Source organism: Eleginops maclovinus, chromosome 4, assembly GCF_036324505.1.
Source record: "Eleginops maclovinus isolate JMC-PN-2008 ecotype Puerto Natales chromosome 4, JC_Emac_rtc_rv5, whole genome shotgun sequence".
Lineage (NCBI taxonomy): Eukaryota > Metazoa > Chordata > Actinopteri > Perciformes > Eleginopidae > Eleginops > Eleginops maclovinus.
The window spans coordinates 35,509,063-35,522,086 of NC_086352.1; the positions used below are offsets into that span (position 1 = coordinate 35,509,063).

The 13,024-nt window shown below is 40.8% G+C and overlaps 1 protein-coding gene and 2 long non-coding RNA genes across 3 annotated transcripts; 2 read left to right on the top strand and 1 right to left on the bottom strand.

Moving 5' to 3' along the window:
- The first annotated feature begins 297 nt into the window (after positions 1–297).
- Positions 298–1,354, top strand: LOC134863368 (uncharacterized). The gene is made up of 3 exons (XR_010165660.1): positions 298–395; positions 679–815; positions 1,090–1,354. It is a non-coding gene; the product is annotated as an uncharacterized LOC134863368 (long non-coding RNA).
- Positions 1,355–6,356: 5,002 nt separating this feature from the next.
- On the bottom strand, positions 6,357–9,732 carry LOC134862607 (uncharacterized). Its single transcript, XM_063880610.1, has 7 exons — positions 9,069–9,732; positions 8,778–8,892; positions 8,284–8,586; positions 8,008–8,171; positions 7,728–7,851; positions 6,956–7,254; positions 6,357–6,834 (listed from the first exon to the last, which is right to left on the bottom strand). Exons 1-7 carry the CDS (start codon positions 9,693–9,695, stop codon positions 6,478–6,480), a joined length of 1,989 nt encoding a protein of 662 aa, XP_063736680.1. The 5' UTR covers positions 9,696–9,732; the 3' UTR covers positions 6,357–6,477.
- Positions 9,733–10,152: 420 nt separating this feature from the next.
- Positions 10,153–11,672, top strand: LOC134863367 (uncharacterized). Its single transcript, XR_010165659.1, has 3 exons — positions 10,153–10,342; positions 11,088–11,302; positions 11,485–11,672. It is a non-coding gene; the product is annotated as an uncharacterized LOC134863367 (long non-coding RNA).
- Positions 11,673–13,024: the final 1,352 nt, after the last annotated feature.

A 13,024-nucleotide genomic window follows, 5' to 3' on the forward strand; every position in this document is an offset into this window, starting at 1 on the left:
TTGTCTGTGGCTACAGGAGGCGTCTACAGGCCGTTATTGCAGCAAAAGGAGGCAATACTAAATATTAATGGAATTATTTCTTAGGGGTGCCCAAATTTATGCACATGCCTATTTTTGTTTGAATGCACATAAACATGTTTCTGTTTGACCAATAAAAGTTATTTCACTACTGAGATGTTTCTGTTACCATAAGGTATAACATATGTTAAAATGAAGTTGCTGCTTCAAAAGCTCAGCAAGTGACAAACTGATGCAGTGGTTTTCCTAAGGGGTGCCCAAACTTTTGCATACCACTGTATCCTCAGTGCCTTTGAGTTCCAGAAGGCCTGGGACCACCGGACTGTTATTGATCGTATCAGACAAGGCTTTGGTGAGCATATTCCGGAGGACGTCAGGTAAACCTTTTTTTTTTTCCTTCTTGCATTGTTAATAATACAATAATCTTTATTTAAAGAGCACTTTTAAAACGTAGTTTCAAATTGCAATCATCATTTATAAAAACACATAAAAGTTGAATTTGGCTCAAAATGTACAGGATTCAGTCACACACCTTATAGGAGCAAGAACCTGACAGACAGACAGACACACACTAACACAAGCATACTGTTACATCATATTGTTAAGCCCTTAGCCGTAAAGTATTTCTTGTTGTTGTAATATCCTACATCTTCTTTGTAGCCTCCAGCTTGTAATGTCTTGTGGCAATAAGTTGGTGTCCCCTAAGATCCAGGAGGGTCAGGAGCTGAATGGGATGCTAATCCACAAGGTTTTTTAAAACCAAAGCCCTGTATGTAAGACCATCAAGGACCCTTTTAGTAAGTTTGCTTTTTTGTTTGTTTTATCACTTAATTAAATTCAGTATAATTACCTTTTGAAAAGAAAATGTTAACTGTTACCTGCTTATAGCAATTTAAAGTTTATATTAAATTCAAATAGATCAATTTAAATTGAGAAGAGTGTGAACAAAGGCTCCCTATTTTAATCGGTTATGTAATAACTTGTTTTTTATTTAAGGTTATTTAATTTCAAAGTCTTGCTTTTTTTGCTTTTGATATATCATTTTGGGTTTTCTTTCTTTCTGTTTCAAAGACTGACTCAGAGGAGGAAAGTGAACTTTCTGCCACTGACAGATCAACTGCTAAGGACAGTGATGAGGATTGTTGTGAAATCCTGCAAATCCCTGCAGGCATGAGCAGCTGTGTCACCACCAGGGCAGCCTCAAGAGCAATGAGAAATAATGATCCCTGTACTGGCAATATTGATGGTGAAGGCAATCCTGGCACTGGCACTGGTATTGACGATGATTATAATGATGATGCCACCAACCACCCAGCTACCAGTGCTGTTAAAAGGAGTAGATTAGTAGTCATACCTGCAAACTCAGAAGGGCTGAAAAAGGTGACAAACTAAACCGTTGTAGGGGGGTCTGGGGGGTCTGGGGGGTCTGGGGGCATCCCCCCCCACCCCCCCAGCCTTTGTACACGTTGCCTAGCAACGTCGCACATGCGCATTATATCCTGCTCCGCTCCGAGTTATAGTAGTAGGCTATTCATGGGAAACGCATGAACAGCACGTTAAGATCTCGGCCAAGTCGTAATTAAAAGCAGTTCTTCATTATTTAAGTTAAGCGGCGGTAACGCCAGTGTTAAACAAGGTGTTAAACACGCAAATGCCGGTTGGTGTGCGTACGGTACTGAGTGTGTATCGGTCCATGGCCGTAATGAACGTGTCGCATTGGTCCATATGTAATGCGCACGTTCTGTTGTTTCCATTGGCATAGAGCTATTGAACATTAACTTTAACAAAGGATACGGATAACATATCGCCCACGGCAGTTTTGTCATTGTATGTATAGCCTATATTTGTATTACGCTATCATCATTCAACATGTAGAATGAACGTGTTATCTATAGAGTCGATTTACACAGATAATTCACAACCATGAACCTAATCTGGATCTTAAACCTGCCAATTGCCAACAATTGTTACTACATATAAAATATGTTTTCGTTTTTAGATTGCGTGTTTCAAAGGCATCTGCGTCTTGTGTACATAACACAGCGCAATATGAATACTGTCATCTCCAACAGTGAAGCGTTATATGTGCTTACGAACACTGTAAACAAACTCTACACACGGTCGCCAGCGTTTGTAGATTTTGTTCGTAACTCCAAACTTTTCGTAGCTACTAAAAAGTTGATGAATGCGAAACCGAAATAATTGATCCGAACGGATCACGGATCATCCGTTGCACCACTACTAGCTACTCATTAACCACACACGGATGTGTATTTGTTCATTACGTGTTCATTTTCATCCCTCTCATATCTGACCACAATGACATAGCCGCCAGTAATATCAGATAACAGGACGGATGCTGTGGAGATTAGCCTTCACAAACGTCTTCTTTTCGCATTGAACGAGGTGACGTAGAACTGGTCTAGCTAGGCCAGCTGTCTCCAACACGTCGCTCGCGAGCTACCAGTCGCTCGCCGCCCCCTTCAAAGTAGCTCGCCAAATAGTTTACATTTAAACCATAGACTGTGTATATAAGATTTAAACACAAATTTTCATAATATGCCAATTTCATTTGTCACCTGTGCATAAAGTACCGCTCATCTTCTATCTGAAGATATGTTGCTACGATATTTGTTTTCACAAAATATGACACAGAGCGCTGTTATCAACCGGTATTGCTAACAAGTGCTAACCCGAGGTAATTGCTAAATCTGTAAACAAGGCGCGTCCATCTTTTCCGACTTTCCGACCTCGAATGTGACGTCACTCCCAGTTCCAACCTCCGACCTCGGATGTAAACGCGGCAAACACCGAACGCAGCATTAGCTTGACCATGGCCGCTGAATGCAACAAGAGGCGGAAAACCATACTTTTTTCACGAGAATTGGGAAATAGACTTTTGTTTCACAAGTGTAAAGGACAAGTGTGTTTGTTTGATCTGTGGAGTAAGCGTGGCGGTCGGTAAAAAATGCAATGTGGAGCGCCATTTCACCACAGTCCACAACACCTTCTCACGGAACTTTCCCGCTGGTAGCAATCTATGAAAAGAAAAGATAAAGGACCTGCAAATACAGCTACAACGACAGCAATGGAATGCACTGTGGCCTATGGAGATCTCCTGCTCCACACTGACATCAGATGGCTCAGTAAGGGTAAAGTACTGCAACGTTTCTTTTCCTTGGTGGGTGAAATCAAGATTTTCTTGGAAGAGAGGGGGGAGGACACCACCTTGTTATCTGATGCAGTGTGGGTCCTTGATCTTGCGTTTTTGACAGATGTAACTGAGAAAATGAATAACTTGAACGTACAGTTGCAAGGTAAAGAGAAAGACGTCTGCAACATGATCAGTGCTGTTAACGCGTTCAGCGCAAAACTGGCCTTTTTCATCCAGCAGTTGAAGGCCAAAGATTCCAGCATTTCCCCTCTGTCACAAAGGTTTTGGAAACCCATGCAGGGGTAGCTGATGCTTTGAACACAGAGAAGTACTGTGACCTCTTGATCAAGCTTGGCCGGGAGTTTGCAGACAGGTTCAGAGACTTTGAGAGACTTGAGCCCTGTGTGACATTAATTGCCAACCCATTCATGAATGTGGACATTAGTCAGATTTCTGGGCAGATGGCAGACCTTTTCTGTATCGATCCTGTGGAAATGTAACTTTTAAACCTCCAAAACGACATACAGCTGAAATCTCAACAGCATGCTGAACATTTCTGGAGCTTGGTTGAGCCAGAAAACTATAAGAATCTTTGTCAAGCAGCTCTGAAGACAGCTGCTTTGTTTGGGTCTACATACCTCTGTGAATCTTCTTTTTCTGACCTGAATGTCATCAAATCTAAGTTCAGAACAAGACTGACAGATGAACATTTGAAAGACTCCATAAGAGTGAACCTAAGTGGGTATATTCCAGCATACAGCTCTCTTGTTGGCACCTTGCAGTGCCAGGTATCTCACTAACTAAAGGTGCTTGACTGAATATGTAGGCTAGTGAATAAATGACTGAAAGTGTGATGTGGACAAAGTTAAGAAGTTATAATTGTTCAACATCAATAGTAGCCTATGTGATTTCAAAGGTGTGAGTTATGTTTTGACAAAGTGTCAGTGTTTTGTAAATGTTATGCAAAAAATGTGAGTTAAATGTGTTTTATAGTTTGAACAGATAAAGAAATGCATATGCTGATGAGTTCAATTTGGGCTATGTTTTCACACAAAGTGTGAGTATTAGAGGTCAGTGTTTTGTAAATGTTATGCAAAAAATGTGAGTTTATCAGTGATAGCTGAAAAGAAAGAAATGCATAGACATGCATACTGATACATATTTAGTTACATTTCTGTATTTTGAGTGTGAGTATTGGCTGCCAATATTTTGAAAATGTTCATGCAAAAAAAATATGTTGAAAAGAGAAAGAAATGTTTTGGCATGCAGACTTTGAGTTTAATTTGAGTATTAATGTTCTTACACAAATAGTGAGTGTTGGATGTATGTTCCATATATGCTTGTGCCAAACGAAACCTTATTCAGGGATTTAGATACGTGTGAATAAATGTTACACATGATATAAAACACAAGTAGCTCTCCGTAATTTTTTTTCTTTAGAGGTAGCTCTCAGAGGGGAAAAGGTTGGAGACCCCTGAGCTAGGCTAACTTTAACACAATTCACTGAGGTTAGCTAGCAACCTAACAAGCTGATAAGCTTAAGCATGTTAATACACTTTATTTGGCTAAAATAATTTTACTTCAGCAACGTTAGAATGATACAGCATACAATGTTTTTGCCAGATTAGCTGCAACTAGACCTACCTCAAAACTTGTATCTGTAACGTATCCCAAAAATTGTCCAGAAGAACCACTCGCTGACTACTGAGCACTCCACTCCAAGAGGGACCGATGGGTAAAAAAACGCGCACTGTGGTTTATCTTGCTTATGATTGGTCGGTGGTCGTGGGACGCGAGTCATTTGAACAAAGATTTTATTTATTGTGAAGATAGCAAACTTGTTTCTTGCTCATTATACACTCGGTTATACAGTCTATGGTTGGTCGGTCAGTCGTCGGTCAGTCGTCGGTCAGCCCCCCCCCCTCCCCCAAAACAAAGAAAAACTCTTCGGATCTACACGATTCACGTCAATGACATATTTTGAGTTGAAAACGGCGAATTTCGCCGAAAGGTGACTAGTTTGCAGGTATGAGTAGTGGAAGGAGTGGATGGCAGCCCTGGCACAAGCAGTCAAGATGGAGGCTGGCTTTCAAGGAGTGATGGCAACCATGGGACTAGCGGCCATGATGACTACTCATCATATTTAGCACTTGTGTCAACTCTTCCTGACGACTCCTCAGATGACGAGGAATTAAACAAGGCCATTATTGCCAGTATGGAGTGTCCAATGTGAGTAGCTCACACAGACTGCGAGCGTGACAGATCAGGATAACTAATAAGGATGTCATCTGATAATTGACCTTTAAATTATTGTGACGTACACATTGAGGATTATTTGGATGCTTCCAATGACGAAAAAAGGGTTATTCTAAAATGTGTAACTTTACTGTGTTTTTGATAATTTTTGTCTTTATAGTGCAGAAAGGTCCCGAGTCAGGAGATACTGCTGGAACTCTCAAGCAAAATTATTACAAAACGACAGTGCAGGTTCAATATAAATCGCTCTGCTGTCTGGGAAGGAGCCATGCGGGGTTTCCAAAGGGTATCCTACGACCCAAACTTGATGATTTCTGTAAAGTTCTCAGATGACATGGGGAGAAATGAGGAAGGGATTGATTTAGGAGGGCCAAGGAGGGAATTCTTGAGGCTGCTGATGGAGACCATTGCCAGATCCGCCATGTTTGAGGGAAAAGAAAACAGCAAGAACTTTGGTCTTGACAGTACTGGTAATGTCTTGTTGTTTTTTTTATTAATAATGGGAGCTATTTTAGTGTATGGTGATTTTTACATGCAAACTGATCTACAATGTATTTAATAACACATAAAATCCATGATAATATGTAGCAATGAGTCTTTACTCATTTTTCAATATTACATTTCCTTTTATCAGGGTTCCTACAGGTTTCTTCAAGTCAAATTCAAGTCTTTTTCAGACCTTTTTAAGACCATTCATGTCAAAACTTAATACCTATTTCACGGCCTATTTCACAGACATACCGGCAAAGAAAAACTTTTTTTTTTTAAATGTGTTTATTATGATTAATAACGTTATTATTTCTCAAACAAATGTGAAAATGTGGAATGTAAAGCCTTATGGAAGAATTATGTAACTTGCAGCACAGTAGTGAATAGTGAGTACAACACCACAGCATCACAGCACAGACCACAGACAACAAGTCAAACAGAGGTGTGACAAATCTATTTATTAGCTAGCTTATTCCATGCTGGGAATATGGGGAGTAGAGAGACTCCAGAACAACAAACAAAGAAAATCAACTCAACAATAAATAAAATAAAGATCAAAGTCAACTCCTAAGCTCTTCACTTTTAGCAGCGATCTCTTTATCAAGGAGAGCCAGTTCTGCCAACTTCTCCTTATGGCCTCTCCGCAGGAGGTTGGACCTGGAGATCAGGTCAGCCATTTTGCTCCCTGCCTTTGCTTCAGCCTGCTCAGCCAGCCTGTCCGCATCCCTAGCCAGACCCTCAGATACCTCCTTTACGCGTATCCTCTTCACCTTCAGCTCCTGCAGACAGTCCTCTGCCTCCTTCCTCTTGAGAGCCTGGTCTTTTGCCTCCCTCTTCTTTCTTTCGTTCTCAAGGTGGATACGATACCTTGTCCTTGCTCTTGCTACACTTGTCAGTAGTGGTTTACTGAGTGGAACCTGGGTATCGGGTTGGGAAAAGAGAACCAGAGTCAGTGACAAACTCTAGAGACCAACTATGTTGATTCTATCAACTTTTAAGTCAACAGCATATTACTAGTGCAGGCAGGATTCATCTTACCTTGGTAACACCTCCATGTTGTATAATGTAGTCACACACCAGCCTCCGTGTGACCACAGTGTCCTCATGCAAATTATCTGACTCCACCTCTTTATTGATGGAGAATCCACGTTCAACAGTAGCTTGGCCGTGGGAGAGGATGAGCAGCTTCTTGCAGAAGGCCCACAGCTCTGGATAAGGCTCCATGGCACTGCTCAGGAAGATGTCCAGCCTCTTCTGCATGGGAGCAAAGTAGAGGAAGTCCTCACTCCGGCTCTCCAAGGACAGGAGACTGTCAAACTGCTGCAGTATGACATCCCCTATGACAAAACAGATGAGAAAAATTTGAGAAAAACATAGATAAATCATTGGGCATTGCCAGAAAATCAGATTGAAAATAAATTCATGTGTAGCCTATAATTTGCCTCTCTTATTCCTACCCGCAGAAGTATTAGTTAGCTGTTTGTCCTGGAGAAACCTCTGAACCAGCCCTTTCATGTGATTCCTGCATCTTTCTGGTTCTCTATACATTACTGACGGATCCAGGCACACCATCTGCCTAACAGTCAGATACTTGAGGGGGCTTTTGTCCTGCACTTTCCTGATGATGTTACACCGTCCCTGCATGCACTCTCTCTTGAACTCTAGCACCCTGAGCTCTGCACCTTTAATGCTCTAGAGAGAAAGAAATTAGCCATGAATATAGAACATGCCTTCACTGACCTGGTTTCGCCTAACCATTTGTAAAATGATCTTTGAAAACATCCCACTACCTTAAGAACTGACTCTGCACCTAGACCAATGCTGATGTTTTGTGGGCTGAGCCAGATGGTCTTGTCTCTGACATCCAGTTTGGTCAGCTGCAGGGCAGTGATATCGTTGAGAACTTCTCTCTTTATGAAGCGTCTGAGTAGACTCTGTCAACAGACAAACACAAAAATGTCTGGTGCGGCTTTATCTCCTAATCACCAACATCAATCATTTTTTACACCTCTAAACCAAAAGCCCCATATTGTCAAAATGTATCAATTGAGCCCAATCATTGGTTATTATAACGTGAAGTAAATTATTACTATCATCAATTCGGTCAGGTCCTTGGAGAGGAATGGGAGCACCGGCTCGTCTGTTTGATATTTTGTTAGGAAGGGCGTGAAGGTCCTGGCAAGTGCTGCGTAGAAGTGAAATTTGGCCAGAATGAGTGGATCCTTTATGGCTGCTGCAACTGTGTCATAAGATCCTGTGAAAGGGACAGAGGCAGGACATTTCAACAAAAACTATGAAAAGGCCACACCACCACCAGGGTAAAGACACAGTCACAGACCTATTCACAGCATTTTAGTAGGGCCCACCTGTTCCAGGGTTAGGGAGTTTTTTTGTTTTCACAGCTTCCATGTACAGAAGAAGTGATGGCCAGACTACCAGGGCTCTCTCCACAACCGGAAGGTTTTCTACCCAACGATGGGCACAGAAAGAAAGGGGGAACACACTGGACTTGGTTACGGTGACGTAATCCTCTCTCCTGGCAGGCACATTGTTAAACAATGTGTGCATTGCTCTCAGCAACTTGTCCAGCAGCCATGCAGTGAACCCACACTTGAAAGCATTGTGTAGCGTGTGTAGGCCACAGCTCCCCACACAAATGAGCTGAAGACCTGAGGGTTTCATTGCAAACTTGATATTAGAAACCAAATTCTCCATAGCAGTTCTCTGTATCACTTTGAACTTGTTTATTCAATGTAAACTGCACTACAAATACTTACTATTTTACTTTAATATTACTAATGGATCACATACACTCTCACCCACACACACAGAAATAACATTAGGCCTATAAACTCCTCACCTCCGTACTGCTCAGCTTGATCTTTCTGGAAAAGTTCGAACAGTTTCCAGTTAACACTGGGCCCATCCATTGAAATGGACACCAAGTCCTTGAGGTTCAGTTTGTCCATACATTCCTGAAAAAAGTGCTGCATTTGATTACCCAAGATAAGATGAATAGATGAGCAGCACATATTGTTAAGGGAAGTGCCTAATTGGTCATTGTGACATTGCCTTTACAGGACTGTGTATACCCCAAAAATGATATCAATATAAACTGAGAAATATTCAGAGTAAAAAAGGTTATGCTTACTTTGAGATGTGACAGCAGGTCTTGTGCAGTGGAATGTCCCATAAACCGGGAGCCCAAATATCTGGACTGAACCTGTCCCTCGTCCCAGAAGCGGACATGCACATCCAGCTGTTTATTTTTTGTAGTCTCGTTGAGGCTCTCATCGAACATCAGAACGAACGGCGATTTGTTGACTTTGGACACCAGTTCCTCTTTGATGAACACCGCTAAACCGAATTTGGCTATGTACGCCGTTTTGTCGGGACCACACGTGAAAGTGGTAGCTATGTCTGAATCCGGGAACATAAATTTGAAAAGATCGGAAACGTTCTCATTTGAATTGTAGGACTGATGTTTGGCGACTGTGTTGAGAGTCCACAACACCTCTGCTTTCATTGTTGGTGTGGACCCAAAGGCTGTGCGCAGATCCACACTAACGGGCGTTGCGCTAGTAGCTGGAAGGGCTGTAGCAGTAACGTTAGCAGCTGGCTGGTTCACGTTACCTGCTACTTCAGACACATTATCAGCTAGCTGGCTAACATTAGCAGGCTGAAACACCCCGGCGACGGAGGGAGTTTGATCCTTCACCTTCATGGAACTGATGTGCTTGGCTGATTTAGCATGAGACTCTAGAGCCTTCACGCCCATGGTACCAAGCTGGATTTTTTTTTTGCATACTGTGCAAAAAGCTTTGAATACGTTGTTTTCCACAGGTTTTACACAGTGAAATTCTCGTTTGTCTCGCCACGCTTCATTAAATTTGCATTTCCCCATAACCACAGAATGTATCTTGGTCTGTCTATCTCTGGTCTGTGCTGCTATGATGCTGTAGCAAAGTGACGTCTTCCGACCCGGGGCAGCGTTCGTTCTCAATTATTGGTTCCGCCACTCTTTATTTAGGCTGTTATTTAATCAAAGTAATAGTGGTTGACAAATTAAACTTTTTAAAAGAATGCGATATACGGAGAAGTTACATACTGCACAAATTTAAGACCCAGGTATCAAAATTCAAGACTTTTTCAAGTCTTTTTAAGGTATTATTTCCAAATTCATAAATTCAATGCTTTTAAGACTTTTTAAGGACCCGCGGGAACCCTGTTTTATGTGATTGTTTTGCAGCTCTAAGAGAGGACCGGTACTACAACGCTGGCAGAGCCATTGCAGTGAGTTTGGTGCATGGTGGTCCACCACCAAACTTCCTGTCACCAACAGTGTTTTCGCTTCTTGTTGATGGTTCAGCAAATCCAGCTGTAGAAGACATAGCTGACCCAGAACTCCTTGAGAAAGTCAAAAAGGTCAGTTGGTAGTTTTACATGTTATATTCCATTAGAATTAGGTAATATTACAATGTTCTCTTGCTGTTTTACATTTTGAGAGGCAGTATCGGTCCTGCCCAGTCCATTGCTGAATGCCCACTTTCCATGTGTTGTAGTTTGAATTTCACCACAATCCAACAGACAAGCCAATTATAATTTCTATGTTTTCTGTGACATTGTAGCTATGTGGGAAAAAAACCCTGAACCTCAATCAACTGTTAAGGGACCTTTTGTTATCATGTAATTATGCAGTCCTCTAGTGTCTGTTTTTTTAACTAATAAGTTATAAGCATAACAAGTAGCCCCCATAACAAGCCAACCTGCTGCTCCTTGTGATGCTAGGTATCTGAAAGTACCACGGTTGAGGAGCTTGAGGAGTCAAAGGCACCTCTACTTGAGTACCTGGCTAATGCAGGATGTCTAAGGCCTGTGCAGTCAATCAGGGACAGGGAGCTGCTGGTACAGGAAATAGTGATGTTTCAGGTTGTCCACAGGGTCCAAGGTCCATTTCAAAGGTATTGAGTGTTGGTTATTTCGTCAGGTTAATCAGAATAGGAATCAGAATTTGAATTATTGACCAACATGTTGTAGGATTAACTTCACTAAAACTAAAAACTATTATTTGTATATACAAGTAAGTCACAAATTGACAATTCATAAGTGAATTAGGAACCCTATTTAAATTATGCAAAATTAGTAAAATGTTTCCATGTACTTTGTACAGATTCTGTGAAGGTCTGAAGACTCTTGGGGTTCTTGAAAAAATCAGGAGACATCCTGACAGCTTTAAGCCCCTGTTTTGCTATGAGGCAAGTCTTCTCACTGCTGACCAGATGGACAATCTCTTCAGCATTCCACTCTCTCCAGAAGGGAGCAACAAGAGAACTGCAGAAGAAATGGTTGTAATCTTCTGGAGAGACTATCTCCAGGATGCAGAAGGTAATTGATAGTTTATACTACTCGTAAAATGATGCATCTATTTATATTTTTACTTTAAAAATAGTTTTTCCTACAAAAAATACATGCCATCATCAGCTAATGATAATAACTCAAGAGATGTTCAATAAACATGTTAATTAGACCAACTACCACTTAAATTGTTTTTCTGTTTTTTTGTATAGAAGAAGAAGGGCCATCCAAACTACAAAAAATATTGGCCTTCGCAACAGGAGCCTCTGTGGTGCCACCCATCGGCTTTTCCCCAACACCTTCTGTGGAGTTCATTCACAAGGGAGAGGACGACTATGCCTCGACACCATTGTTCCCTATGGCCAACACATGTGTCAACTGCATCAGGTTGCCGCTACATTTGTCATATGAACTCTTTAAAGACAAGTTTGACTTTGCTTTAGGGAACACTCATGGGTTTGGCAGGTCATGAATATACAGTGGTGGAAATAAGTTTTCAACGTGTCAACATTTATTTCGTTAAATATTTTAATATTTTTCTGATGCAGCTATTTGTTTGAGATTTATACCACATATTGGAATTGACTCAATAAAAGTCAATAAGTAAAGCTACACAGGTAAAGACATTTACATGTGTGTTTAATACTTTTTCCTGTGTTATTTCACTTTGTTAAACACTTTTTATGGAATGGAATGTTACGTTTCCTTTACCTGTGTAGTTTTATTAAGTCAATACCAATATATGGTTCATATTTATTTCACATTTATTTCATTTCATTTATTTCATTTCATATTTAGTTCATAATATTGCTGTTGCAATAACGTTTGCAATCTTTAAAGTCTCAGTCTCTGCTTGTCTCGCAGTATGTCTTTGAAAAAAACACTTTGAACAAATGCTTCTTATAGTTTTGAAAAAATGTTTATTAGGTTCATTTAGTGTTGGGAAACAGCTTATTTACAAAGTAACTCCTATGTGGACTGAATATACTGCAAGAGTGACAAAAATAAATGTATTCCATGGTTTCCATCATTTTCAAGTGGATTCACTTGTTGAATATTGTTCATTGTGGTCTCATTAATGGCAAGATCAATGTCTGGAATGATAACATTATTATTGGTTTGAAGTTCAGGTAATGGTCCTTCTTCATCAATACCATAATGGGTGTCACCATCAATAATGTCATTTATAACCGGATGGATTCCTACGCTGTTTATGACACCTGTATGCCACAGCTGTAGTGGTGTCTGCCCCCCTTGTGTGGAGAGGCCATGGTTGTTCCACTGGTTGATGAATTCTGTTACTGCCCTTTCAATTCTTGGTAAATAGACATAATGCAGACAAAAAAGATGAAGTTCATTCAATGAATCCAGTATACCCTGTTCCTCCATAAAGTTAAAAATATTTGCAAAGTGTCTTGATACAACTCTATTGAGTTCTGCCCATAGTCTCTCAATCCTTTGGTTGTGTACTGAAACACCTGTAATAACGCTACGACTGTTCAACCCCCTTCTTTCCAACATAAAACGGGCAACATGTATATTTTCCATACCGTGATCACATCTGACCCTTAAAGGCAAACCAAAGTTTTCTACTGCTTCTATAAATAATGACAAGACACTTGAAGCTCTGTTGTTAGATAAGCACCGTAAGTATATAATAGTCCGGCTAAAGCCATCGACACAGCCATGAAAGACCATCCGCCACCTAACCAGCTTGTGGTTGCCGTCAAAATGCCTGTTGGGAGATATACA

Coding starts and splice junctions, on each gene's coding strand:
- LOC134862607 (XM_063880610.1), bottom strand. CDS start 9,695: ATGGGCGTGAAGGCTCTAGAGTCTCATGCTAAATCAGCCAAGCACATC. Junction 8,587..8,777: donor TCAAGCTGAGCAGTACGGAG/GTGAGGAGTTTA, acceptor TGAAACCCTCAG/GTCTTCAGCTCATTTGTGTG. Junction 8,172..8,283: donor ACTCCCTAACCCTGGAACAG/GTGGGCCCTACT, acceptor TCCCTTTCACAG/GATCTTATGACACAGTTGCA.